Source organism: Rhodofomes roseus (genome assembly GCF_022264815.1).
Source record: "Rhodofomes roseus strain CIRM-BRFM 1785 chromosome Unknown C8Q71scaffold_28, whole genome shotgun sequence".
In the NCBI taxonomy this organism is placed as follows: domain Eukaryota; kingdom Fungi; phylum Basidiomycota; class Agaricomycetes; order Polyporales; family Fomitopsidaceae; genus Rhodofomes; species Rhodofomes roseus.
Window position 1 is genome coordinate 355,815 of NW_025952984.1, and position 25,702 is coordinate 381,516.

Below are 25,702 nucleotides of genomic sequence, written 5' to 3' on the forward strand. Positions count from 1 at the left end.
ATGGCTTCCAGAAGTATCAGCTCACGGCCAGTGCTAGGGCTGTGCTTAGTTCTGCCGTAATGCAGAGACGGTTCCACTTCATATCTGCGTTATCCGAAGCGTCAATCTCTCAAGTCCGGTGCTTGCGTAGTCCACTAGAATCCACATACAGTAACAACAAGCCTTGTGCTGTGATGATGCATGCCACGGTATTACGCAGCATATATATGTGCCTAACGCAGCGTGCCTCCATCTTTCCTCCTCGACTCGGACCACCCTCCAGCCATGGCGTCCCCACCTCGATCCGGATGTTGCTTATTGTTGCCCTCCGGGCGTGAAGCGTATCTCCCTTTGCTATCGGTGTCTGCGCAAGTCCATATAACTGATGGTGAGTCTCGCCGAGATGGACAAGTCTCCCTCATCCTGATCAGAGTCATCCAGTCTTGGCTCGTGTCACCTTGACGCAGCACTTCGCCAACACCAACCGCAGTGGCGCCTCAGCTACAGCTCGCTATGTTTTTCCTGTGCCGGCTGGCGGCGCGGTGTGTGCTTTTGAAATGCGCACTGCAGACGGCCGAGTAGTTGTGGGCGAAGTCAAGGAAGCCCATCGAGCTGAGATTGAGTACAAAGAAGCGGTGGCGCATAACAAGTTCGCCGGGCTGCTTGCACAAGCTACTTCAGATGGTAAGCGTGCAACAAGAAGCGTCGCAGATTATGCCAATACTTTGTTACAGTCTTCGAAATGTCAATGGGTGCTATCCCACCTAGACAGGCGATCAAGACTACTCTTACGGTACGGATAGTCGCTTGGCTCTCTTGTCTATCTGACACGTCCCTGTTAGTATGTCACTGAGCTGTCTGACGACGAGCTCTTGAAGCAAGTTCGATTCTCGTTGCCAACCTACATCGGCGAAAGATACGGAGCATCCCCTTCGGTGACGCGCAAAACAGACTCATCGACGAAGTATGCGCAATTCACCTTATCGGCAGAAATCCAGATGACCTCCGCTATTGAGAAAGTGGTTTCACCGTCTCACGCAGTGAAGGTCACTACGCACTCTAGCAACGATTCGATGTCACGCTGCAGCGTGATTCTTGATTCCTCAACCAGTGCATATCTAGACAAGGACTTCGTTCTCTCCGTCAAAGCTAGCAAGGTCGATGCCCCGCGTTGCGTCGCCGAAGTGCTGGAAAACAAGCATTCTGTCGCACTTTCGTTGACGCTGGTCCCTCGCTTCGGAGTGAAGCCTATCGACAGCCAGGAGTACATCTTCGTGATTGATAGAAGTGGTAGCATGCAGGGAAGCAAGATCGATTACGCCAGGAAGGCTCTGCTCGTAATGCTCAAGTCGCTCCCCGCCACTGGGACGACGTTCAACATCTTCAGTTTTGGCACTTCGCATTCTGCGCTCTGGCAAGCCAGCCAACCGTACTCGCCGACCACGCTGAATACTGCGGTTGGTTATCAGCGCTCAGAGTGTGTTCTACACGCAAACTGATGTAGAATTGATTGATTACTAGGTAATCCATGCCGATTCGATGGGTGCTAACATGGGAGGAACGGAGATCGGGTCTGTGCTCAACTCTGTCCTCAAAACCCGTACCACTGCAAAGCCCACCTCTGTGTTTGTCCTTACCGACGGCGAGGTACGATGGCCCAGAGATCCCCTTGTCATCCGCTAACACTGGATCAGGTTTGGGATGTCGACCCGTTGCTTGAAAGCCTGAGGACCAGTGTCAAATCTACAGGAGACAGTTCATCCGGCACGTACTTGCGATTCTTCACCCTCGGTATTGGCCACGGCGCATCCACTGCACTATGCAATGGCCTCGCCCGTGCGGGCAATGGACTCTGCCTTATGACTACGCAAAGCGAGGAGCTGGCCGGCAAATGCGCCAGGCTTCTGCGCGCGAGTCGCGTCCCCCCTTCGGGAAACCTGCAGAAGGTTCGTATTGACTGGGGATACGCTGGGCCAAACCCTCTTCTCAGTACCGACATCGCGAAAGCATCTCAGCATACTGCCAAGGCACCTCAACCAGCGGCTGCTTTAAATCTGTTCGATGAAGACCACGATCCGCTGGCACCAACGGGAGATACTGGCTTTCCGATCGAGCTTCCAGCCACTACAGACATCCAGCAAGCACCCTCTACCGTCCCTGATTTTTATCCTGGAAATCGTTTCATTGTTTCTGCGATACTCTCCAAGACTATACAGGTCCCGAAGTCTGTCGTGCTCCGCGGGGAGACCCCAGATGGTCAGGCGACAGAGTTTAACATCCCTGTTCACCTCGCGAACTTCCAGAAACCATGGCCGCCGCTCGTGCACACGCTCGCGGCGCGCCGGATAATTCAAGAGCTCGAAGACGGCTTCCTGGACTGCCTGGGTATCGCAGGAAACGCTGACTCCTATCGCAGTGAAGAGATCGCCAAGGCGGCAATTGTGCGGTACTCCACGGAGTTCCAACTCGCGAGCAAGTACGCGTCGTTCATCGCCGTCGAAAAGGAAACAGAGGACACTAGTATTGACGAGAGCGACTTCGAGATTCTCGGTGAATCGGACATTGATCCTGACGATTGGGTCGAGGACTTCGGCACAGACACGTCTGACACGCTTCAAACCTCGGACGAGCAAGGTATGTTGATGAGTGCTCGAGTTATTTAATGCTCATGCGAGCCTACCAGACCCCGCAAGCGCATATAGATCCAGCCAAACAGGCTACTCTCGAGCTCAGCACGTCGCTGAGCAAGAAAAACAGAAAAGTATGTACGAAGAGCTGGACGAAGAGCTGGACGATTGGAAGCCTAGGTCCCGCGGGGTATCACGGAAGCTTGTGACAAGGGTGAGACGGTGCCCTCCTGCCCATTAGTGCAACTCGATCTAACTTTCACTAAGCCTGCGGCGGGAGCTTCAATGCCGGTGAGACAGCCTTGCCGTATCAGCTATGTGTTCATTCGCGTTAAACAGCAGAATGTAGATGTTAGCTCGAGGTCCTCCGCCAGCAGCTCCCCCGCCGCCGGCGACTGTCTCGGCAGCACATCCCATGGGGTCCCCTGCTTCAGTATTAACATTTGATCATAGTCGTGATCGCGAGCGCGAGCGTGACTACGATGTTACGAGGGGAGGTTCGACACGTAGCTTCGCGCCGCGAGAGAGGTCAGTGCTGTCACAAGCCGCACCCACGAGCGCTGTATATGGTTCAGCGCAGGTGAGTCCCCGTACCGTATATGTACCGCTGTGCAGTGCTGATACCGGCAGTGCATAGCAGGCTTTCTCGTTTGGTGCACCATCTGCGCCCACGACCGGAGGTTCGCTTCAGCAGAATTCCCTGATGAGCATAGAGTCATTCAAGGAGCCGGACGAGGACGTGTGGACTCCTCGCGGCGCCTTCCGACCCCCAGTGGTGAGGCGGGACCGCAGCGCGGTTTCCACCGCACACTCCACACAGCGGGTTGTCCCAGACGACCCCGTCACCGCCATCGCCCGCCTGCAGTCCTTCGACGGATCCTTCCAACTGAACGACGCGCTTCGCACACTGGCCTTCGGCGACAGACTCACACTGGACGCTCTCGGTGCTACGGCGCCTGCGTCAATCCGCTCGCACCCGCTGGGCGGACAGGTGTGGGCGACGGCTATCGCAATCGCGTACCTGAAGACGAAGGCTGCGGACCAGATGGACATATGGGCGGGGCTATGGGAGAAGGCGTATGAGTATGTCGTGCAGGCGCTGCAAGGCACTACGGTGTCCCTCGACCAGCTGGTGGACGAGGCCGTCACGTTGTTGTGATGACAGATATGGCTATCATAACGCGAAGTGCCGTGTGGGTATGCATGCTTATGTTTCCTAGTGAGCTCTCATGCTAGCATGCGGAGCTCTGCTGCTTGTACGAATGTGGCTCGTTGTACATTAAAATGATAATCGTGTTCCCAACCTGCTTTCCATGGTGGCAACGCCTGGTATCAAAGCTTTGACTGCCTCAGCCGTTCAGCCATCTCGATGCCGATTGCAAAGTGGGACAACCGCGCGTCGACGACGAAGCCCTAGAAAGGGTGTGAGCGGCAACATTCATGAGCTTAAATTGCATGCCAACCTTCTTCTCATACTCTGCGAAGTGACCGGTCACACATGTGCTAAGACTCTGAATGAGCAGGTCAGACGTACCTTTCAGCTCGTCCGACAGCTTCGCGAGCTCGACGATCCTCGCTGTGATATACTCGCCCGGCTCAAGCTTCTGCGCCGATTGCTCGAGCTTGTCTGGGAAAGGAACGTCGACTGCAACGAGCTTCATGTTGGCGGTCGTCATGCCTGTCGTGTATGTAGAGCGTGAGTTCACGCATGTGTCCGAGATGGACCGCACGGCGAGACATACCAGGGTCACAAACTTGTAAAGGCGACGAGTCGAGCACCTTGGTGGCTTTGAATCCGGTTTCTTCCTGGAGCTCACGTATGGCTGCCTGCTCCGCTGTCTCTCCTTCATCGATCAGACCTATAAGAGCAGTGAGGATGTCTTCACTCGATGTCACCATCGCGAGCTACCTGCAGGCAATTCTGCACTATGACGAGTGTCCGGTGAGATCTAGCAGCAGAAAGGGTGTATGTATGCTTGCCAATGACATATTTGTCTACCGGAGGACGATACTGCTCAATGATCACAGTTGATGGCTGAAACGCATTCGTCTCCGAACGCAAGACGGCAAGGATGGCAACCGCTGCGGACGCATGGTCTCAGACAAGCTAGGCAAGATAAGCACGTTGCATCCTTACCGTCAATACCGGACGAGCCTCTTGTTGTCCGCTCAGCACATTCCCATGTTCGCTACGCAACCAGATTCGCACAGGCCAACACCGTCGTTTAGGTATGGACTCTGCTCACCTGTTTGCCTTCTTGATCGCTCCAGTACAATTTCTTCAGTGCTACCCATCTAAAGGTAGGCGCAAAACAAGTCGGTTCGGCATAACGCTGGCAGTGTATGTAGGTCGCAGCTCACTTTGCCTCGTTCGTCGGCAAGTCCTCCTTCGACAGGATTTTAGGACTCTGAGGCATATCGGGATGAGATGAGTATAGAAGAGTAGAATACAGTGATTTGGCGGTGCTGAACGACGAGTATGGTGGTCGCTTCGGTAAGCTGAGGCGGGTGGCTGAGAGCAGCTGGCGGAACATGCCAGTCCGAGGCCCCGGGAAGGTCCTGGTATGACGTCCGCACGCGCTTGTGGCTGTTGTTTGCATCTGTTTCGCAAGAGCCTCGTTCCTGAACCGAGTTTGGTAGTCAGACTACCGTGGACCGTGACTTCCCCCGAACCGGACAAGTACGTTCCTGACCCGGGTACGACTCATTGAAGGCACCGGTTTGGCACCGGTCCGTGACCCTGGACGAAGAGGTTTGAGTTACTCTGACAGGCGGCAGGCTCTCCACGGGGTGGCGCACGTCGACCAATTCCATCATTGAAGGCAATATCCAAACCATGTCTGGTGCGTATCGCTCGGACAGAGGAACAAGCTACTACTAGTAGCTCATATGCTACGCAGGATTACGCCGCTGGCCGCTGCCCTTGTGGGGAATGCCACCGATTGAACCCTAGGCTGAGGCCATCGAACTTCTCTTGACGTTGCCTGTCAATGCATCCCATACGTTCGCATCCTATCCGACCTCCGAGTAGCCCGAAACGGATATGCTCTAGGACTTCTGGGGTTGAGACGAAGCGGGGGAACTGCACGTGCGTGTAGATTGAATGCCTTATAGTATGTCCTCTCCACCATGGGAACAGACGGAGAACCTTAAGGGTCTGCGAACCGAGCGTCACCATCTCTGCCAGTGCACATCGCAATGTTCCGCCTCGCTATTTTATGCCTCATAGCCCTTCTTGCGTACAGAATCAGTAAAGTCCTCAGACGACTTCCAGTTCCTCCGGGTCCAAGGGGCCTTCCTGTCTTTGGCAGCGCTCTGGAAATCCCGAAAGAATGCAGTTGGCTCACATTCGCGCAGTGGGCCAAGACCTACGGTGAGTGATCATTATCATGGTCCGTCGCATCGTGTTGAACAGGCGTCACTAGGCCCTATCATGCACGTCTCCTGCATGACTAGCTCAATTATTGTCTTGAGCTCGCGCGAAGCGATAATTGACCTTTTGGAGAAGAAGAACGCCGTGTATTCGGATCGCCCGATCATGACTATGGCCGGAGAACTGTATGACCATGCAGAATCACCATGTAAACAGGCTGAGCTCACGTAGAGTATACCATACAGGGCCGGTCTGAAGAGACTGGTTGCATTCGCACCCTACGGGCAGCGGCATCGCGAAGGCCGCAAGCTCATCACCGGGGCTCTCGGTCCCCGCAAGGCGCCAGAGCTGCATGCAATCCAAGAGGCGAAGACACTGGTGTTCATTTCAAGGCTGACAGAAAGTCCCGCGGAATTCCGGACTCACATCCGCTGGTACGTCAAAGTGAGTCCTGAGAGCGACGCCGATCTCATTGTAGATCGAAAGGCTGGTCGCAAGCATCGTGCTTGAGGCCACCTACGGGATCACAATAGATAGCTACGACGACCCCTTCCTTCTTGAAGTCGAGAAGTCACTCGCTGAGATCAGCGACGTATCGGCGCCCGGCGCATACCTCGTTGATGCGATTCCGTCTCGTAAGTACTGTATGTCGCACAAGACCGTATAGTCCAAACTCACGCCCAGTAGTGAAGTACGTTCCAGAATGGTTCCCGGCAGCGTCGTTCAAGAGGATAGCGAGAGAGACCCGTGAACGCTCATACGCGTTGGAAGACAAGTTATACCAAGCAGCAAGGAGACAATTGGTGAATTATTGTGGTCAAGTGGATGCGCAGTGCTCATCATGCCCTGATACCCAGGACCGCGGATCAGCCACGCCGTCGTTTGTAGCGGATCTACTCAAGCACAATTACGACCCCACCCAGGATGATCACACCCTGTACGCAGAGGTCGCAGTTATGTTCTACGGTGGTATGTGTTCGGGTTTCTATAAGTTGTACGCTAGCTACATGCGTTACTTCCTTGGCAGCCGGCGCGGATACGGTGAGTAGCCTACGAATTGTTCGCGCTTGGTGGGCCATCAAATCTCTCCACAGACAGTCTCCTCGATTCTCTCTTTCTTCCTCATCATGGCCACGCATCCAGACATCCAACGGAAAGCCCAAGCCGAAGTGGACTCCGTCACCAGCGGCAGACTGCCCATCTGCAGCGACCGCGAGGATATGCCCTACCTCGGGGCGGTTCTCAAGGAGGTCCATCGCTGCAACCCAGTGCTACCCCTGGGTGTGTCCTGGCATCGTCTTAGCAGCGAGACGTCCGTGCTCACAGTCCTGAAGCCCTGCCGCATTACGTACGGGAGGAAGACGTCTACGCAGGATATCGTATTCCGGCCGGTTCCACGATCTTACCCAATACTTGGTATGTCATCATTCTTTATGTCCAAGATGCCAGTGAGTGACGTCCCGATCAAGGGCCATTCTGCACGACCCGGAGCTGTATCCTCACCCAGACGAAGTAATCCCGGAGCGCTACTACGACTGTTCTAACGGAGATCTCAATCCAGACCCACAAGACTTTGCCTTTGGCTACGGACGACGGTGCGCAGCCCCGTGATCAGTCCAATGTACAGTGCTGAAACCCTTGTTTGCCGCAGTGTCTGCCCTGGACGGACGCTCGCCGAGGACACCCTCTTCATAGTTGCGGCGTCCGTGCTCGCATCGTTCAACATCACCAGTGTTGTTCCTTTGAAGGGCGAGACGATCGAGTATCGTGGCGGTGCGATCAGGTTCGTCTTTCAAGCAATCTGCATACCAGTTTCTGATGTGTTGCAATCTCAGTCACCCGGATGACTTTGCGTGCGGTATTCTGCCACGGCGGTCGACGTGATTGTTCTACTCCTTGTCTCCATTCCGCCCGGCGCTGGGATTGACGTGGTGGCTCATATTGATGTTCCACTCGTGGAAGATTTGTGGAGACATGACACCCCGTATGGTGATTTCGCGCAGTCTGTATTGTTTCCTCTGCTGGGTTATGATATACACGAGCGCACTCGACCTCAGTGAGTATACAATTTGAAGGGTTTAGTTGATACTTAACTGCCGGCTCATGTGAGTCCTTCACAGCGAGATTTCCATCACGTACCCTACATATTCAAGCAGTGTGGTCTTGTACCCATCCCTGATTACATCCCGTTAGCACTTCGACGAAGTCGAGCGCACGAATGGTGGTGGAGCAACGAGACCGTCGCTACCAACTCTCTCAGCCACAAAACTGTGTGTATAAACCGCTGTTATCTTACGAGGATGCTATCACGGGGTCCGAGACGACTAATCCCATTCTTGGCCTGTCAACCTTGTACCGATGTAATGATCTAATCATAACTTCGTCTGGTGCGTATCGCTCGGATAATGAACGGGTTATGACTTACTCGGTGCAGAACGATATTACTGTATTGGCAGCGGCGCTCATGGAGCATGAGGCTACTGAGGCCCAACTTATGGCCCATCCATCGGTATTCACTTGAGATAGCGTGCACGCGGTTGCTCGCTCCTCACAAACGCTGAAGGGCACTCATCGGCACTGTACCTGCTATATCGCTACGCGGCTACTGTTTTGGTGGTCGGTATTTGCGATCCTTGAGTGGCATCTCCTTGCGGGGAAGTTGCCCGGATGAATGTCCTAGCAGTAACTGTGCAATAGGGTCTCTGGAATCCATGTCAGAAACCATCGTATCGGAGGCCAGTACGAACCACTGGGTTTCTCGTACTCACATCAACAGTAGGTATCACTTCGATGTCCCGGGGCCCGCTGGATGCAGTGCAGGGAAGGCCCAGAGATTCGATTGACAGATGGTTCGGCGGCTAGCTGTATGGCAGTGGTGAGTACGTACGTGATATGTTCCGAGGCTTCCTGATCATGGTGCCTTTGATAGACCGCCGCAGATACGACACCCGCCTTCAGGCCTTGTAGACAGAGCCATTCGCCTTGGACCCACTGCGATGTTCTTGTCCCTGGTCCTCTGCCTCGCCGCCCTTGTCGCATGTAGGTTTATTCGACGCGCCGGACGACTCCCGCTTCCGCCGGGACCTAGGGGCTTGCCGCTCTTGGGTAACGCCTTACAGATACCCACGGACCGTAGTTGGCTTGTCTTCGCAGAGTGGGCCAGAACGTATGGTATGTGTCCAGATACAGAAGCTGAGCAGCACTTACAACGTCGTGAATGATTTCAGGCCCTGTGATGCACCTATCCGTCATCGGGAGCTCGTTCATTGTCCTGAGTTCCCGTCAGGCGATTTCCGATCTCCTAGATAAGAACCTCATCTATTCCGACCGCCCAGTGATACCAATGGCCGGGGAATTGTGTGTGCACATGGTCCCTATCTCTTCGAAAGCGTGGCTTACTGTGACATAGGGCAGGCTTTGATCAATACACTGCGTTGTTGCCGTATGGCCCTCGACATCGAGAAGGTCGCAAGCTCATATTGGGGACCCTGAATACTCGGAAGACTCAAGACCTGCATGCGGTCCAAGAGGCCAAGGCCGTTGAGTTCGTTTCAAGGCTTTCCCGCACTCCGTCCGAGTTTCAGACCCACATCCAATGGTACGCAACACCGAAGATCGTGGATGACCATGCCAATAGGCTGAGTGACGAGTGTCTCTCAAACAGGCTCATGGCCAGCCTAGTACTTCAAATGACTCATGGGCTGAATGTGGACAGCTGTGATGGTCCCCTCGTAAAATGGGTTCACGAGGCATTGAGAGGGTTCAGTGACATAACGGTGCCCGGCGCATATCTGGTCGATGGCTTGCCCTTCCGTCAGTACGTCTCTCATCTCACCATGGGTGTCATACATCATGAGCAAAGAGCGCGAGACTCACATCGAACAGTGAAGTACATACCAGGGTGGTTTCCGGGGGCGACGTTCAAACGCATCGCAGAGGACGTCCGCCAAACTACGCTTGGATTACAAAACAAGCTATATGACTTGGCCCGAGAGCAAGTGGTATGTCATCTCGACTCACTAGGGGGATGCATCACACTTACAGCGCCGACAGCAACAGGGAACAGCCAACCCTTCGTTCATCGTCGACTATCTGACAAGCAATCGCGATCGCACACCTGAAGACGAAGAGCTATACAAACAGGTGTCGACTCAGTTCTATGCAGGTAAGTACTCCTTCGCTTCATTAGGTCTCCATACCAATCTACTTGCGCTTGAATCTCAACAGCTGGATCAGACACGGTATACTTTATACAGTTCCTCATTGTTGCAAACAACTGATAGCCTGTCAGACGGTCTCCGCCTTACTGTCGTTCTTCCTCATGATGGCGCAACACCCAGAGATTCAACGGAAGGCCCAAATCGAAGTTGACGCCGTCGTTGGCAACAGGCTGCCCAAGTGTAGCGACCGCAAAGACATGCCCTACCTCGAAGCCGTACTGAAGGAGGCGCATCGCTGGAACCCGGTCTTGCCCCTGGGTGCGCTCTCGTTATGATTGTCTGACGGTGGCGACATCTGAGTGGTCTCGGTCTCGTAGCTTTGCCGCATAAGGTCCGCCGAGAGGACGTCTATGCGGGATATCGCATACCTGCGGGTTCTACTGTGTTTGCAAACAGCTGGTAAGGCATAACGTCAGGCAGCGGCAACGGTCTGGTCATTAACGGTCCGAGAAAGGGCTGTTCTTCACGACCCGATCTTGTATCCCGAACCGGACAAGGTCATCCCGGAACGCTACCTTGGCGAGTCCAACGAAGACCTCAACCCGGATCCTCGAGACTTCGCATTTGGCTATGGAAGACGGTACGATCAACGCACAGCCTGCAAGTGTCATCAGCTGAACGGATCGCGTACCGCTACAGAGTCTGTCCTGGACAGGTTCTAGCTGAAGACATTCTGTTCATAATCGCTGCATCAGTGCTTGCAGCATTTGACATTGGCGACGCCGTACCTCATGCGGGAAGGACGATCGAATACCACGGTGGTGTAATCAGGTCCGTCCACTGAGCTGGTCACCACGCTGTCGCTGCTCATAGACATACATACTCAGTCACCCAACGGACTTCATGTGTAGTATCTCTCCGCGTGGAGCTGTGTAAGCGGTCAAAGGAAAGGAAACCAATCGAAGTGTCGCGTAACATCTAATGGGGCTCGTACACCCGAGTCTAGCCCCTGCAGTCTGTAGAGCTTACTTGCAGGTCTTGCACATAAGACACGCGTTGCTGAACCGGGTTCATTGTACAATTGCCAGATTACTTCCACTCTATCGATCATCGTCCGTCGTCTATCTTCATTTTGGATCATTGACGTTCCTCCTTGGGCACCTCAGCTGTTGGTCGGGTCGACATCCTTGGACGTCGGGTTCTCCGCAGTCTTCGGGGCTTCCTCCGTAGTATCCAGGTAGTGCACCTCCGAGCAAGCACGCAGACGGCTTGCCGCCTGCTCTGGCGTGAGATCACGCTGAGGCTCCGCCATCAGTTCAAACCTAGACAACGCACCATAAGTACTGAAACACGGCAGGACTTGACAGAAATAAACATACCCAACGAGGAACTTGCGCACGCTCGCATTCCGCAGAAGCGGCGGGTCGAAGTGCAGGTGCAGATGCGCGGCGTCCGCGTCCGCAGCGTCGGCGGCTTTGCGGGGAACGGGCCGCTGGTGGATGCCCATGGAGTAGGCGAACGAGCATGAGAAGAGGTTGTCGTAGCGCTTAGTGATCTGCGAGAGGATCGAGGCGAATGCGGACCGCTCCTCGGAAGTGAGGTCCGCAATCGACGGGATATGACGAGCGTATGGCAGCACTGCGGTGACAGATACCGAAGATCAGATATCGAATAGGTCAATGAAGCAGGGACGGGGGACGCACGCATGATCTCGAACGGCCAGATGGCCCACCAGGGGACGAGCGCGACGAAGTGCTCGTTCTTCACGACGACGCGGCCCTCGCTCTCCGCCACGCCCACTTCAAAATGCGCGTACTCGCAAAGCAGGCAGGCCTTCCCTTCCGGGCCCTTGGGTGCCGAGGCCGAGGGGGCATTCTGGAGAGCGTACCGCTTGAGGTTGGCGAGCTCGGTTGCGGGGAGCGAGGGCACGTCTGAAAGCGACCAGACCTGTCCGTGCGGGTGTGGGTTCGAGCAGCCCATCATGGCACCCTTGTTCTGTGATACATCCTAGTTGTGAGCTGATGTGATCGGTCACGCAATGTATAGACTGCGCACCTCGAATATCTGGACATACTCAATGCCCTCCTGGTTACCGCGCTTGTTGTAGATCGCAGACCACTCCTCGATGATGCGCTCGATGTCCGGCACAGCCAGGCGTGCAAGGGTCAGGTCGTGCCGCGGGTGGAAGCACAGGACGTCGCAGCCACCCTGGACGGGTTCCGTCGTGAGCAGTGGGTGAGGAGCAGCGGGTGCAGCCGGTCCAGGCGGCGGTAGAACGGCAGCATAGTCGTTCTCAAAGATCATGGTCTGCTTGTACTCGTCGTTCTTCGCCCCGCCCGCGCGCGTGTTGCCGGGACAGAGGTAGCATTTCGGGTCGTATTGCGGGAGGTCCGACGGCTGCGGGGGCTCTGTCTGGCCCAGCCAGGGTCGCTTGGTGCGATGAGGGGAGACCAGGACGCGCTCGCCCGTGAGAGGGTTCACTGACGAACGTTCGACCTGCTTCAGCTAGCGCGATGTAGACAGTGAGTACTGGACGTACGTCGACGGTGCGGGTGGGTGGTCGGGTCGAACTCGGCCATGTTCAGCGCTGGGAACTAGTCGTCGTCGCTGTGTACAGCAGCGAGGAGATGATGGTTATCGACAGACAAGCAAAAATCGCGGACCATGTCGAGCTTGGGGGATGTGCATACGGTGCAGGGGCCGGAAACCGGGTCCGGGAATATCGTCCAGCCTCGGCGCGTCCGGACCGGCGGCCCAACACGACCCAGGCTCCGAGTTTCTCGGACTTGCCTAATGGAGTGGATGCCATAGGCGCGGCACTCTGCTCACGACCACCATCTCTCCTTGCGTCTTGCTACAATCCCTTCGGTCTACTCACATCTCATAACTATGCCGGAACAGTCTGCCCCCAAGCGTCGTCGCATCCAACGCTCGCCATCGCCGGAATACAAACTAGACGACGAAGCCAGCTACGAGCCTTACGTGCCAGTAGCCCAGCGAAGACAAGCCAAGTTCGCGAAGCTCACGTCACGGGGAACGGAAAAGGCCAAAGCAACTGCGGGGCAAGAAGAGCAGGACGAGCGTGAAGATGAAGAGCGGGAGGAGGAGAGACGGCGAGAGAAGGCGCGGAAAGAGAGGACGCTGTTGATGGAAGCGCAGGAGGTGCATGAGAGAAAGGCCGCAGAAGGTGCGCTTATTTGTTGCTGTCAACGTTGTAAGTAAGGTCTTATTTGTCTCGCTCATGCAGACTCGAAGAAGACCGATGCTGAGAAGACGGAAGAGGCGGATGCTGAGATTCTCGCTGCCATCGCGAGTCGGAAGAAGCTCGCGTCCGACCTCGAGCTGGCCCAGGGCGTCCAGTACACGGAGCCGTTCAAGACATCGTACGTTCATATGCATTCGTGTCTACGAATCTGTTGACTCAAGACTTCAGATGGCGCCCACCAAAGTTTGTTCGCGAGCGGAGCCCGGAGGAGCACCAGAGACTCAGGGAAAAGCACCACATCCTGGTTGACGGCGAGGACATTCCACCTCCAATCGATAACTTCACTGTAAGACTTCTGTCATAGCTCACTCCTCGGCTGCTGACGACTCCGTTTTCACAGGACATGAAGGTACCGGAGGTGCTCGTGAAGTTTTTGAAGTCCAAGCGCATCACCACGCCCACACCAATTCAGCTGCAAGGCATTCCGACAGCGTACGTCCATGACCCCGTCAGTATTCATCAGTTGACTGATTGGACCCATAGATTCGCAGGCCGGGACATGATCGGCATCGCATTCACCGGTTCCGGCAAGACGCTAGCCTTTTGTCTGCCACTGATCATGTTCGCGCTCGAAGAGGAAGCTAAGCTGCCCTTTGTACGCGGCGAAGGCCCCGTCGGTATCATCCTCTGCCCGTCCCGCGAACTTGCCACCCAAACATACGAGAACGTCCTTACATGGACGGCTGCGTTGGCACCCGACGGTGGCGGGAAGTACCCGCAATTGAACACGCTGTTGTGCATCGGTGGTATCTCGATGAGCGAGCAGAGCCATGTCCTGAACAAGGGCTTGCACATCGTCGTGGCGACACCGGGGCGCTTGATTGACATGCTGGAGAAGAAACGGTTTACATTCGATAATTGCCGGTATCTCTGTATGGACGAGGCTGATCGGATGATCGACTTGGGCTTCGAGGATGATGTGCGGAACATCATGAGCTTCTTCAAGGTTGGCATACTGGCAAGGTCAAAGTTTGGCTCGACGTGCTGACTTGGCGTTTGTAGCGACAACGGCAGACCCTCCTGTTCTCGGCCACGATGCCCCGGAAGATCCAAGACTTTGCACAGCTATCACTCGTCAAGCCCATCCTCGTCAACGTCGGGCGAGCTGGTGCGGCGAACCTTGACGTGCTCCAGGTCGTGGAGTACGTGAAGCAGGAGGCGAAGATGGTCTACCTGCTAGAGTGCTTGCAGAAGACGCCCCCGCCCGTTATCGTCTTCAGCGAGAACAAAAATGAGGTTGATGGTAGGTCTCCCACGTTATGTAGTCCCTGCCATGACTGACGGAATTCTGCAGACATCCAGGAGTACTTGCTACTGAAGGGTATCGAGGCGGTCGCCATTCACGGCTCCAAGTGTGCGTATATCATTTTGACTGATGCGTTGGCGTCTGATCACGAAGCCTTGCAGCGCAAGAAGAGCGCCAATACGCGATCAAGTCGTTCAAGTCCGGCCAAAAGGATGTGATGGTCGCGTCGAGCGTCGCCTCGAAGGGGCTCGACTTCAACGACATCCAGCACGTCATCATCTTCTCCATGCCAAAGGAGATCGAGGACTATGTGCACCAGATCGGGCGTACGGGCCGCAGCGGCAAGACCGGCATCGCTACGACCTTCGTGAACATGAACACCGCAGAGCAGACGTTGCTCGATCTGAAGTACTTGCTCATGGAGGCAGGACAGAAGTGAGTTCTCCGTGTAAACATTCCAGGCACGAACAATGCTCATGCGGCCCTGACAGAGTGCCTCCATTCCTGCAAAGCATAGAAGACCCGCGTGCCGTCCAGGGTGGCTCGCTCAAGGGCTGTCCAGTGTGTGGTGGTAAGTTAGTCCGTGGTGTCTTGGCTGCTCCTGCTCAATGTGACTTGCGTACAGGTCTGGGCCACGGCATCTCCAACTGTCCGAAGCTCGAGGACACACAGAGGCGCCAGATGGCCTCGCACCGGATGTCGGACGACAGAGGTGGATATTAGACTGTCGTTTGTTGCATGTTGTTTGTGTTGTGTGGGTTGTATCGGTGTATTAACAGCATCCTTTCTGCTCTGGACCGTGGACGATCCTCGTGCCTCGCTTCACTAAGGTGCTTGTGACAAGCTATACTTGCCCCCATTAAAGTCATCAACAACGACTTCATCCACGAATGTTTCGGCCCCCGGAAATGGCTATTTGGGGTAGAGCTCGTCTCCGATACTCGACTGGCCTGTCACCATTGTCTTGATATCGCACCTGTATGTCTGCACTAACTGCCGATGCTGTGACGGCGAACTCGAATTGCGTAAAGCTGTGCTTCAATGTGAGTCATATATCTCATGCAGCAGTCCTCGTGCTCAGAACATTAGCGATAGTCTCCCTATTGGCAGTCCATTTTATCGAGCTATGGCATGCTCTTGTGCGGCGGCGATTCGCCAAAGCATATGTATGTCCTGTCGTCCGGCCGAGGACGGCTGCTTCTGAGTAGAGGCCCGCGGTCCCAAACCCGAAAGCGCCCTCGGATATGAAGGTGTTGGCATGTGCCTGACAAAGAAGCGCAACAGCCTACGAGTAGCATCATATGGTGGTGTTTCTGGAACATCGACTCGCAATATAATCCGCAGTACGTACTCCTGGACTTCGCCCATTCATAAGTTGTGATAACAGTCCGGACAGGTGATCTCAATCAAATCGTACATTCCAGTTGTCAAACATCCTGGAGGAACTTACTCCAGTGAAGAGGTTCAAGTGAGGCCGTTCCCACATTCGAGGGAACGCTCCGCTGAGTAATCTGCCAGATATCCCCGATACAGGACATCGCTCAGTAGTCGACGAAGGCGTGGCCTACTCCGGTCATGATGCCACCGCGGCTCCTTGTCCCTGCGGTCATCTTCGCTCTGTCGGATTGTTCGCGAGCTCGAACCTGCGCACGGTCAGTGTGCGTTCATATTGCCACGAGGTTTCCCGTCTATAAAGTGCCGCCAGGTTGAGTCGGTTGGTGCGTCCAGATTAAACAAGGCTTCACGCCACATACGGTGTTCAGTGGGAACTTCGTGCTTGCTCCCAACTTGCTCCGCCCAGACCATCGACTCCAAGCCGTCTTTGTCATGACTCGCTACCAACGATCTTCTATTCAAGCGCCACGCCATGACATGAACAGGGTCGACTTCCCATACTGACGGCGGTCCGAAATGTATCCGAGTCCAGATGTTGCAAGCGACCCAACCGGCACTGTCTCTGGCCGGTACCCCTGCTTGAGGTTCCTACTACATAAGCACACGCAGTCGTTCTCCGTAGCCGCAGTCGGTGTACGCTCCGACTGCACCATTCTTGCGGTACCATGATGTCTCTCCCGGTTGTTCTTCTCCTAGCTATACTTGTGGTGTATCTCATTTCCAGAGCGACTTCGCGCAATGGTCATCTTCCTCCAGGCCCGTCCGGGTTTCCTGTTATCGGAAATGCGTTGCAAATGCCGAAGAAAAACGAATGGGCTGTGTTCGCTCAGTTAGCAGAAAAATATGGTGAGTTTCACTCGCTGCTGTAGACTATCGTACTGTGTCTACTGCCGCTGATCATTGACATAGGGGATGTTATGCATCTATCCGCTCTTGGGAGCTCAATCATACTTCTCACATCGCGGCAAGCCATTTCGGACCTGCTGGAGAAGAGAGGCCATATATACTCCGACCGTCCAGTTCTTCCTATGGCATCTGGATTGTAAGTTTCTACGCCTAGCCTACACGCAATGGTGACTGATACTAGGAGAAATCAGGATCGGTTACTCGCGCTTCACCGTGTTGGCTCCATACGGTTTCATCCTCAAGGAAAGCAGAAAGCTCATTACCGGTACCATCAATGCGCGGAATGCCCCACAATTACAGCGCGTCATCGAAGGGAAAGTTCTACATCTCCTTCCCAGACTTCTCGCCTCTCCGAACGAGTTTCGACCACATCTACGCTGGTAAGTACTCTACTGCTGCGACATATTAACACCGATCTCATGGCCCAATGCATTCAGGCTAGTCGCCAGTATTGTATTGCAGATCACACACGGTCGCGATATTAGCGACTCAAGCGATCCCCTAGTTCAACTAGCAGAACTGGTCAATGAGCAGTTCTCCGCTACTGCAACACCCGGTAAATTCCTCGTGGATCTCTTCCCTTTCTGTCAGTCATCCATCTTTATGTGTCCTTGTACTCGATCTCATTGGTATATAGTGCGGCATGTTCCAGAATGGTTTCCTGGTGCTGGGTTCAAAGCTTTCGCTAGAGAGGCTCGTGATACTATAGACAGGATACTCGATGAGCCTTATCAGGAAGTCAAGGAGCAGATGGTAAGCATGAGATCTCAATGCGCCGTAGGTTATATTCTGATGGTATCTGAAAACGCAAACATTACCAGCTGCTCGGAAAAGCTATCCCGTCCTTTACCTCACAGATCATTGAGAACAACCCAAATCCAAAACCGGAGGACCTGTTCGTTCACAAAATGGCATCTACACAATTCTACCTCGGTTCGTCACTATATCAGCTGGTTTATCTACGATGTGTGCTAACCTCGGGGACGACATAGCGGGAGCTGACACGGTGCGCAGGCTCCATCGCAACCAACGTACTGCGCCGTAACTTTCTGATAGAGCGTATCCGCGCTCGAAACCATGTTCCTCATCTTAGCGCTGTATCCCGACATTCAGCGGAAAGGACAAGCCGAAGTGGATGCGGCGTTAGGGTCTCACCAGTTGCCGAAGTTCAGCGACCGCGATAGCCTTCCGTACGTTGCTGCTCTTGTGAAGGAGATTCATCGGTGGAAGCCTGTAGCACCCCTGGGTATGCATCAATACTCACGAAGCTACTTCTCCTGATTTACCCAACGCCTACATACGTAGCCCTTCCTCACTTGGCCATGCGTGATGACACGTACAACGGCTACCATATTCCCAAGGGCGCTACCGTCATTGCCAATTCATGGTACGTTCTACAAGCAACACAAGATCTTCGGATGCTCAGAATTTGTTCGAATAGGGCAATTCTTCACGATCCATCTATTTATCCGGATCCTTTCGAGGTAAAGCCAGAACGATATCTCGAGAGAAAGGGAGAGGATGCAAACCCCGATCCCGAGACATTCTCTTTCGGATACGGTAGGCGGTGAGTTGCCATCGTCTCTTTCGTATGTGCTACTCTTACAGTTACGCGCATCCAAATTGCTAGGATATGTCCTGGACAGATTCTCGCAGAAGACACGATATTTCTCGTCACGGCTACCGTTCTCACCATGTTCAACGTAGCAAATGCCCAGACGCTCGATGGTCATGTTATCCGCAAAGATGAAGACATCGACTATGTTGGAGGGACGATTACGTGAGTAAATGACAGCAGACTCTCGGACCATGATAGAACTGACTGAGTTGCCGACGCAGCCATCCGCCACCATTTACCTGTACAATAACACCACGCTCAGCAACGGCAGAACTGTTCATCGTTACCAGTCTTGAAAGTCATGAACAATGTTGACGCGGACGATCCAGTCTATCCGGTCGAATTCGTGGCACTCCTCTTCATCTACGTCTTATCCCTCTTGCGAATATGCATGCGCGGCAAGGCATGGCATGCAGTATGCCATTCCGCATATCCAATGCCGATGTGTCGCGGTGCTGACCTGTCGGTCTTAGGAATTTTATTCGGAGTAGCTCTATGTCCAATGCGATACACGTATTACACTGCCTGATCCGAGCGGACGAATGTCCCCGCGCCATGCCCAGTCCACCACCTCAACGTTCAATAACGCTTATCTTGATCCGGGAGCCCATTCAGCAAGTCTAACGTTCCGCGTGCAGATCATCGGAGGGGATTCGGGCAAGGGTCTCAGCCACACTGGAGCCTGGTATCAACGAAACACCACCTCGAAGCAACGAACCCACATCCGTGGGCGAATAATCGCTCATCACCCGCATACATGGGCTGTAGCGACGAACGGCATTATGAACATACGCTTGCATCTATCAAGTATTCACTTACTCCAATACTCCCCGCGCCTGCAATCGAGGCATTGCGGCTGTGACGACTTCTGTCCATGCGAGCTGCGAGAGCCCTATATTCCAAGGCACGATATAGAGCTCGACAGAGAACTTCTTGAGCTTCGTAAATCCGGGACGAGACAGGATGGCTTCGAGCTCAAAGCCGACCGACTGCCGAAGCCGCGTGAACAGCATCCTCAAGACGTGGGGCGTATCGTCTCGCGCATCGACGCTGAAGATCAGACACACTTCCCCGCCCTCGTGGAAGGTGGCGGAGGAGAGAAGGGCAGGAATCCACGAGAGGGACGGGTCTTTGTGAATGGGAATCCGGAGTACGATGCGTTCCAAACACGTATTCGGTGTAAAATTGATATACTGCACTGTAGGACCAATGATCGTCAGTCCGTCAACAACTCGCTGAGTGTAATGAATTACCGGCGCGATCGTCACGCTTGAAGCCGCCCTCGTCTATGAGGCAAGTGAACGTACGGAGCGAAGGACCGGCAGCGTCGAGCAACCACTGAACGGAAGCTGTGAGGTCTCGAAGGGGAACCGCTGTCTGGTAGCCCACGACGAGGGTCCGAAGCGCGACAGCAAGAATGGCATTGACAAAGGCATGTGAGACCCTCTCGATGGAGGAAGGATCTCCGTCGACACCTAGGTGCCGAATGTTAGGACGGAGGACCGGCGTGATCACGGTACTCTGGTGGTTAGGTCCCGGTATCTCTACATCCGTGCACTGCAATAGGGTCAATCCAGGGAAAGAGCATGCAATGCGAACGAACATCGAGCGTGTTCGAAATGTAACTCGCACTAGCGACAGCTCGCTCAGCGATGCGAAGCTGGAGAAGTGGAGGTAGGCGTCCTGGCGAAGGTTGGTCGACTTCATCTCCGCATTGCGTATCATGAGATGATGGACGGAAGGCAGCTTCCCGGCGAATCGAGCCGCGAAAGACTCCACGTATGCAATTGGCTGCAGCGATCCGTCCCGCGATCCAATGTGGGCATAGACGACTTCATTGCGGTAACGCGGATTGGAGTCTAGCAGCCTCCCGAACGAGAACACCTCTTGCTGGCCTCGTAGATGGATCTCGTGCAGGAGGTGAAATCGGCAGCGAGGAGTCCAACCTTTGCATGTCTGCATACAGGCCTTCATCGTCTCGCGGCTGTCCATGGATCCAGCGACGAAGTCCAGGATGCGCTCCTGTACCTCCAACGGTAGGCATGGTTCCGCGGTGAGTGACCGAGTATCGCGGTCTGATGATACCTTGGCTGAACTACGAACCGATAAGTCCTTCAACCTCAATAGCATGGAATAACTATTTACGCACCTGAGGTCTGACATTAGGTCTGGATCCTTCAAAAGTGAACCACCTAGTACACGTATGGAACGTGGAGGGAACAGCTCATGCAGGTACGTTGGAGACTTCAACTGATGACCATGCCTTCGATAGCGCTATCAGATGGACAGGGCCGCATAGCCTCCGCAACACCGCACCCTCACACTGGTAAATCCCTGACAGTCAATTGACAGGCATCCACGCCACCGTCGATAATGTAGGCGTAATGAAACATTGGCTGGCGGTGGCCTGAGTGCCCACAACCAGAGCACTAAGCAGTTCTTTGAGTGATTACGCAATTGTGTCTGAGGATCGAGGTGCGTAGAGCCGATATGCACTTGGAGAGTGCATCGTCGTAACCTGGGAACAATTAAGGTTAGCATTGGCGTCTGATCATAATCACGTCAGTACAACAAGTACGCTCGCACCGTTGCACAACGTGTGCCACCGTTATCAAACGAAAATATCAAGGCGAAATCCCTTCGTGGACACCAGTTGACTGACAAGGCTGGATGCACGGTTCAACTAGAATCCTCCTCTAGGGCATCGCGCAACTCTTGCCAGTCCGCCTGACAACCCTCAAGCATAGCCCTCTCCGCGAGAACTTGTGCGAGCGCCAGGCGTGTCTTCGGTCTACTCTCAGGAACGTTCTGTATTTGGCGCGGTTAGCGGAATCCGTGTCGAAGCCCAGCTACGCACGTCTAGCATCTCTCCCAGTTGTGCTGTACTGAGGTCCTGATGTTTCCCCATGCTAGATATTCTGCGTCGGCAGAGTGTGACCGCTAACTCCGCTATCCTTGACAAAACACGGCCAGCCTGTCAAATTCGACATCAGCGCAAAATTGTCAATGTGACGTGGAGATCGGAGCGGGCGGGCGTACCAAGCTCTGGGTCTCGTCAGCCGGATTGCCGGCCATGTTAAGTTCAACACCTTCCGCTCCCAACGCCTTCTCCAGGAAAACTTGTTGGCCTATAATCGCTCCAAGGAGCGCAACGAGCCTCTCGATGTATTCAAATCCCAGAACCTCCTTTTCCTCCGATTGAAAGCTTCCCGTTGCCTCGAATGCAGCGCATATAGCCAGATATACCCACAAATAAACGCTTATCTGAGCGTCACTGTTGATGCACAGCACCGTCGACGGCCCAGCGAACTCCCTCTGTTCAGCGTCGTCTAGATCGGACCTATACACCAGCCTGCTGTCTTCTGCGACCATAGATCCAAGAGTGGACAACCAAGCGTGTAGGATCCTTTTGTACAGTTGTTCTGATAGCTGCACCGATGACGACTCGTCACTCCCGAATGCTTGAGCGACCTCCGCGAAATCCCAACCGACAGAGTCGTTCTCGTTCTCGTCGAGGGCGAAGCCATACCATGCGAGCAGCGACGCGTTGCTCTTGCGAGAGCCATACGTGTTGAAGACTTCGCTGAAGGCTGGGATGGGTCTGTTGGCAACCATATCGCACGTATCGGGGACGGAGGCAACGGAAGGCGACTGCCAGTCCATGGGTTCGCTGGATGATGACGGAGCGTCTTCGCGATCGTGTGGACATTCTGCGAAGGAGCCACAGAGGGGGCACACATCGTAGTCGCACTGAAACGACGTGAGCTCGATTGTTTGAGTGAAGCAAGACCAGGGGTCTCTGTTCCCACCTACCTCTAGATGGACGTGGTTCTCCGTAGTATGATTGAACCTGAGTCATAAGCTCAAGACGTTGAGAAGTGTCAAGAGATCAGAAATACTCACGCATCAGCGATTGGGACCATGGATAGCCCATGATAGGCATCGACCATAAAAGCGCGCGAACTTACGAGAGAGTATGCGTGGAGGAAATGTGAGATCATGCATGACTCGGGCAACAGAGGTCGGGCGACTGAATAGTAATATTGGTATATCTCGTCCTATCAAACATGAGATACCTCGCGAGCGATACTGGCTGAGACGGCTCACCAGGGGATCTTGGCCCTGTTCCCCGCGTACCATCCGTTCGACCTCGGTGCCAGCAATCCAACCTTTTGCTTCTTCACCGTCCGAGGGTGAGTCGAGCGCATCGCTGTTTCCCCAAAGAAGTGCTATGGGAACGGTGCTTGGCGGTAGGGATTGCAGGTACCCGTGCCAGCGTGACGCGGTTCCCTGCGCACTTCGACGCATTCAGCCACATCTCTAATCGAGAATCGGCGCCAACGTACATACACTCACAGTTCATGGCACACCGCAAGAGACAATGCAAGCTGTGCACCGAGGCCGTACGGTGCCGGTGGGATCTTCTCAGCCAGAGAAGTAGATTTCGTCGAGAGGATGCCGGCTTTGGGTATTGAAGCGACTGTCAAGCCATGCTTCAGTGGTTGGTAATTGGTATTTGATTAACACCAAGGAATTCATCTCTACCTACTTATGTCGTTTTTGCCAATGAAAGTCTCGGAGAACACAGCAATGCCCGAGGCCGTGCTGAACTGTATTCGCAGTGAAGGCTGTAATTGCAGTTGGTTGTCCGCAGACCATTGTAAGAGTGTTTGTATGGTTTCAAGCATCACCTGTTGCGTCTGTATTGTAAGCGGCAGAGTGGAGAACTTGGCAACAATTTGAAACACGCACCGCGTTCATTGAATGAATTCATTGCTGGACACATATAAGCGCTGGTCCCCCATTATCCGGGCCGATGAGCGTAGGTTCGAAAGAGCGCCCGTCAGGAACGAAGCCTTTGCCAAACACCGCCAAACATACACCGTTCTCATGCTGCGTGCAGCAGCTGCGATGGAACGTCGCAGTAAATGCTTGGTAGATGCTCTGAATTCTCCCCTTCAATAAGCACAGAGCAACTCTGAAGTCCATATATCCCGGACAGCATTGACCTTGTGCAGCCGTTCAACGTTCAACGCTCAAGCCGGCCGGGCTACTACTTTGAAGCTCGGACTCGGAGACATAGAACTGATCACATAGCACCGTAAGTCGCAAATCCTGTGTTATGACGTGAATGTTGAGTAATGGCCCATAGCAAATGGAGAAGGCTGAGCTGCCGATAGTTTTGCAGGGGCGACGCCCGTCATGGCTCCATACAGTCAGATCCATGATGATTTTCGGTGCACTCTCGCTTCTGGCCATTCGCTACATCTGCAAGGCAAAGCATGTAGCCAATCAGCCTGGTGAAACTGCTGTTCAAAAAATTGAATTTGATTGGTTCTCTGTACGTCCCATGTACATATTTTCACGGTTTGGTCATTCAACCTGTCCAAGCTACCCGCGTCAGAGAGCATTGAATGGCATCCGTGCTACTCAGAATACAAATGCGCCCGCTTGCTCCTTCCCTTGGACTATCTTTCCCCTCCTGGTTACGGTCCAAATGCAACGATCGCTCTGCAAATGCTTCCCGCGACCGACAAACAGAGCTACAGAGGAACCATCCTGATCAACCCTGGTGGTCCTGGTGGTTCGGGGACGTACGCTGTAATGGAAACCGGCAAGAACATATCTCGCATAGTCGGTGGTTCGTACGATATCCTAGGCTTCGATCCGCGAGGGACGGGGGCGACTCTTCCCGGGCTGCATTGCTACGAATCGGAAGCCCAGTACCAGATCTGGACGCAGTCAATCAGGAACACGTGGGTCAACCTCACTGAGGGAGCTACTCCGCTGATGGTTGCGCGCGAGGATGCCGTGGGCCAGCTATGCGAGAACAAGATTGGTGGTAGTGGAAGGGAAGACGTCAACGGCACCGCCGAAGAATGGGGCGCTGGCAGATTCGTTAGCAGTGCCAGTGTCGCCACTGACATGCTGAAAATCACCGAGAAACTCGGCCAGGAGAAGTTGAAGTACTGGGGCTTTGTGAGTATCATGATGTCCTTGTACATGCGTCCAGTATCTGACACGGCGTAGAGTTACGGTTCCATTCTAGGCCAGTATTTCGCTGCGATGTATCCGGACAAGATCGAGCGAATGATCATAGACGGTGTCTATGACGCACAAGAATATGTGAAGGCATCGTATACGACGAACCTGGTGGACAACGATGTCATTGTTGAGGCGTTCTTCACCTTCTGCCACCAGGCAGGCCCGGAGAAGTGTCCGCTGTACGAGCCGTCACCCGAAGCCATCAAGGCGCGCGTCGACGCCATCATCAATAAGGTTGAATCCACACCCGTACCGGTTCCCTTCGCCGAACACGGCCCAATGGTCTTCTCCAAGAAGCTCCTCTACGAGCTCATCTTCATCATGACCTACAAGCCGATCCTATTCTTCCCCGACCTCGCTACCATGCTCATCGGCGCGGAGCGGAACAACGGCAGCGCGATTTCCGCGGTCGTGAACAAGTTCCTCCCAGACTACGAGTGCGCCTGCGAGCGGAAGCAGCCCTGGCTCGAGTCCAACGAGGCGCTCATGGCGATCGGATGCGGCGACGGCGACGAGCTCACGTTCGATCCGGACTACTACGACGCATACCTCGCGAACATGACCGCGCAGGCGCGATTCGGCGGCCCCTTCTGGGCGATGTACCACGTACGTTGCAGCCAGTGGCGCGTCCGACCGAAGTGGCGGTATACGGGCCCATTCGCCGCGGACAACACATCGCATCCGATCCTGATTGTCGAGCCGCGATACGACGCGGTTTGTCCGCTCTCGGACGCACGCAAGGTGCACAAGCGGTACGGCGGGGCGGGACTTCTCGTCCAGAACTCGTACGGACATTGCTCCACGTCGGCGCCGTCGCTGTGCACTGCTCTTCATATTCGTGCATACTTCGAGAACGGTACTCTGCCGCAGGAAGGGACGGAGTGCGAGGTGGACGAGTTGCCTTTCATCGGACGCGTGAATGACAAGGAGGTCAATATGTTGTCGGCAGAGGATGCGGAGTTACTCGATGCACTCCGAGGGCTGTCGAGAGCTGCGCCAGTCTTCATGCCGTGGCGATAGCAGCGTCGACTTTGTCGTGTCTACGTCCAGAAGGATCAAAGTACAGTAATCCTACAATAGCACTAGGA

At 54.3% G+C, this 25,702-nt stretch overlaps 10 protein-coding genes across 10 annotated transcripts; 6 read left to right on the forward strand and 4 right to left on the reverse strand.

Annotated features, from left to right (window-relative positions):
- Positions 1-264: 264 nt before the first annotated feature.
- On the forward strand, positions 265-3,765 carry C8Q71DRAFT_862124 (uncharacterized protein; the record flags this gene model as incomplete). The annotated part of the gene is made up of 9 exons (XM_047927991.1): positions 265-367; positions 421-663; positions 714-772; positions 822-1,436; positions 1,501-1,626; positions 1,674-2,613; positions 2,663-2,786; positions 3,060-3,186; positions 3,244-3,765. The coding sequence occupies 9 exons, from the start codon at positions 265-267 to the stop codon at positions 3,763-3,765; spliced, it is 2,859 nt and encodes a 952-aa protein (XP_047774237.1).
- A 173-nt stretch (positions 3,766-3,938) lies between these two features.
- On the reverse strand, positions 3,939-5,023 carry C8Q71DRAFT_862125 (NUDIX hydrolase domain-like protein; the record flags this gene model as incomplete). Its single annotated transcript, XM_047927992.1, has 8 exons — positions 3,939-4,019; positions 4,070-4,083; positions 4,141-4,284; positions 4,349-4,465; positions 4,503-4,688; positions 4,744-4,795; positions 4,853-4,901; positions 4,968-5,023. 8 exons carry the CDS (start codon positions 5,021-5,023, stop codon positions 3,939-3,941), a joined length of 699 nt encoding a protein of 232 aa, XP_047774238.1.
- A 630-nt stretch (positions 5,024-5,653) lies between these two features.
- Positions 5,654-8,003, forward strand: C8Q71DRAFT_316957 (cytochrome P450). Its single transcript, XM_047917762.1, has 12 exons — positions 5,654-5,979; positions 6,032-6,164; positions 6,225-6,413; positions 6,466-6,614; positions 6,667-6,782; positions 6,837-6,948; positions 7,007-7,020; positions 7,074-7,260; positions 7,314-7,395; positions 7,449-7,574; positions 7,631-7,762; positions 7,815-8,003. Exons 1-12 carry the CDS (start codon positions 5,805-5,807, stop codon positions 7,861-7,863), a joined length of 1,464 nt encoding a protein of 487 aa, XP_047774239.1. The 5' UTR covers positions 5,654-5,804; the 3' UTR covers positions 7,864-8,003.
- A 990-nt stretch (positions 8,004-8,993) lies between these two features.
- C8Q71DRAFT_883349 (cytochrome P450) lies at positions 8,994-11,410 on the forward strand (the record flags this gene model as incomplete). Its single annotated transcript, XM_047928515.1, has 11 exons — positions 8,994-9,150; positions 9,207-9,336; positions 9,389-9,577; positions 9,644-9,792; positions 9,865-9,980; positions 10,033-10,144; positions 10,207-10,220; positions 10,271-10,457; positions 10,517-10,598; positions 10,654-10,779; positions 10,839-11,410. Coding segments are annotated over 11 exons (1,407 nt in total), but the record flags the coding sequence as incomplete, so codon positions are not given.
- C8Q71DRAFT_784002 (HIT-like domain-containing protein) lies at positions 11,191-12,824 on the reverse strand. Its single transcript, XM_047925010.1, has 5 exons — positions 12,679-12,824; positions 12,195-12,619; positions 11,843-12,134; positions 11,519-11,777; positions 11,191-11,461 (listed from the first exon to the last, which is right to left on the reverse strand). Exons 1-5 carry the CDS (start codon positions 12,716-12,718, stop codon positions 11,302-11,304), a joined length of 1,176 nt encoding a protein of 391 aa, XP_047774241.1. The 5' UTR covers positions 12,719-12,824; the 3' UTR covers positions 11,191-11,301.
- A 118-nt stretch (positions 12,825-12,942) lies between these two features.
- Positions 12,943-15,502, forward strand: C8Q71DRAFT_317079 (DEAD-domain-containing protein). Its single transcript, XM_047917763.1, has 10 exons — positions 12,943-13,326; positions 13,387-13,522; positions 13,573-13,690; positions 13,745-13,836; positions 13,888-14,350; positions 14,407-14,647; positions 14,699-14,758; positions 14,812-15,085; positions 15,142-15,221; positions 15,276-15,502. Exons 1-10 carry the CDS (start codon positions 13,029-13,031, stop codon positions 15,371-15,373), a joined length of 1,860 nt encoding a protein of 619 aa, XP_047774242.1. The 5' UTR covers positions 12,943-13,028; the 3' UTR covers positions 15,374-15,502.
- A 1,113-nt stretch (positions 15,503-16,615) lies between these two features.
- C8Q71DRAFT_317212 (cytochrome P450) lies at positions 16,616-19,037 on the forward strand. Its single transcript, XM_047917765.1, has 11 exons — positions 16,616-16,891; positions 16,955-17,087; positions 17,143-17,331; positions 17,389-17,537; positions 17,589-17,704; positions 17,773-17,884; positions 17,944-17,957; positions 18,008-18,197; positions 18,257-18,518; positions 18,582-18,731; positions 18,791-19,037. The coding sequence occupies exons 1-11, from the start codon at positions 16,711-16,713 to the stop codon at positions 18,882-18,884; spliced, it is 1,590 nt and encodes a 529-aa protein (XP_047774243.1). The 5' UTR covers positions 16,616-16,710; the 3' UTR covers positions 18,885-19,037.
- A 106-nt stretch (positions 19,038-19,143) lies between these two features.
- Positions 19,144-21,105, reverse strand: C8Q71DRAFT_317106 (uncharacterized protein). The gene is made up of 5 exons (XM_047917764.1): positions 20,892-21,105; positions 20,719-20,832; positions 19,823-20,664; positions 19,389-19,767; positions 19,144-19,331 (listed from the first exon to the last, which is right to left on the reverse strand). Exons 1-5 carry the CDS (start codon positions 20,960-20,962, stop codon positions 19,190-19,192), a joined length of 1,548 nt encoding a protein of 515 aa, XP_047774244.1. The 5' UTR covers positions 20,963-21,105; the 3' UTR covers positions 19,144-19,189.
- A 143-nt stretch (positions 21,106-21,248) lies between these two features.
- On the reverse strand, positions 21,249-23,330 carry C8Q71DRAFT_862132 (SET domain-containing protein; the record flags this gene model as incomplete). The annotated part of the gene is made up of 9 exons (XM_047927993.1): positions 21,249-21,377; positions 21,427-21,543; positions 21,609-22,319; positions 22,383-22,419; positions 22,473-22,627; positions 22,677-22,866; positions 22,926-23,049; positions 23,119-23,260; positions 23,322-23,330. The coding sequence occupies 9 exons, from the start codon at positions 23,328-23,330 to the stop codon at positions 21,249-21,251; spliced, it is 1,614 nt and encodes a 537-aa protein (XP_047774245.1).
- Positions 23,331-23,796: 466 nt separating this feature from the next.
- Positions 23,797-25,634, forward strand: C8Q71DRAFT_727175 (alpha/beta-hydrolase; the record flags this gene model as incomplete). The annotated part of the gene is made up of 3 exons (XM_047921836.1): positions 23,797-23,910; positions 23,961-24,548; positions 24,600-25,634. 3 exons carry the CDS (start codon positions 23,797-23,799, stop codon positions 25,632-25,634), a joined length of 1,737 nt encoding a protein of 578 aa, XP_047774246.1.
- Positions 25,635-25,702: the final 68 nt, after the last annotated feature.

Excerpts from the sequence above, each read along its gene's own strand:
- C8Q71DRAFT_316957 (XM_047917762.1), top strand. The coding sequence starts at position 5,805 with ATGTTCCGCCTCGCTATTTTATGCCTCATAGCCCTTCTTGCGTACAGA. Across the intron at positions 6,615-6,666 it reads CGTTGATGCGATTCCGTCTC|TGAAGTACGTTCCAGAATGG; the intron begins GTAAGTACTGTA and ends CACGCCCAGTAG. Across the intron at positions 7,396-7,448 it reads ACGATCTTACCCAATACTTG|GGCCATTCTGCACGACCCGG; the intron begins GTATGTCATCAT and ends GTCCCGATCAAG.
- C8Q71DRAFT_784002 (XM_047925010.1), bottom strand. The coding sequence starts at position 12,718 with ATGGCCGAGTTCGACCCGACCACCCACCCGCACCGTCGAC. Across the intron at positions 12,135-12,194 it reads AGTATGTCCAGATATTCGAG|AACAAGGGTGCCATGATGGG; the intron begins GTGCGCAGTCTA and ends GATGTATCACAG. Across the intron at positions 11,462-11,518 it reads GTGCGCAAGTTCCTCGTTGG|GTTTGAACTGATGGCGGAGC; the intron begins GTATGTTTATTT and ends TGCGTTGTCTAG.
- C8Q71DRAFT_317079 (XM_047917763.1), top strand. The coding sequence starts at position 13,029 with ATGCCGGAACAGTCTGCCCCCAAGCGTCGTCGCATCCAACGCTCGCCA. Across the intron at positions 13,691-13,744 it reads CTCCAATCGATAACTTCACT|GACATGAAGGTACCGGAGGT; the intron begins GTAAGACTTCTG and ends CCGTTTTCACAG. Across the intron at positions 14,351-14,406 it reads ACATCATGAGCTTCTTCAAG|CGACAACGGCAGACCCTCCT; the intron begins GTTGGCATACTG and ends TGGCGTTTGTAG.
- C8Q71DRAFT_317212 (XM_047917765.1), top strand. The coding sequence starts at position 16,711 with ATGATGTCTCTCCCGGTTGTTCTTCTCCTAGCTATACTTGTGGTGTAT. Across the intron at positions 17,705-17,772 it reads AGGAAGTCAAGGAGCAGATG|CTGCTCGGAAAAGCTATCCC; the intron begins GTAAGCATGAGA and ends AAACATTACCAG. Across the intron at positions 18,198-18,256 it reads GAAGCCTGTAGCACCCCTGG|CCCTTCCTCACTTGGCCATG; the intron begins GTATGCATCAAT and ends CTACATACGTAG.
- C8Q71DRAFT_317106 (XM_047917764.1), bottom strand. The coding sequence starts at position 20,962 with ATGTTTCATTACGCCTACATTATCGACGGTGGCGTGGATGCCTGTCAA. Across the intron at positions 20,833-20,891 it reads ACTGTCAGGGATTTACCAGT|GCATGGTCATCAGTTGAAGT; the intron begins GTGAGGGTGCGG and ends GCGCTATCGAAG. Across the intron at positions 20,665-20,718 it reads GACCTAATGTCAGACCTCAG|TTCAGCCAAGGTATCATCAG; the intron begins GTGCGTAAATAG and ends ATCGGTTCGTAG.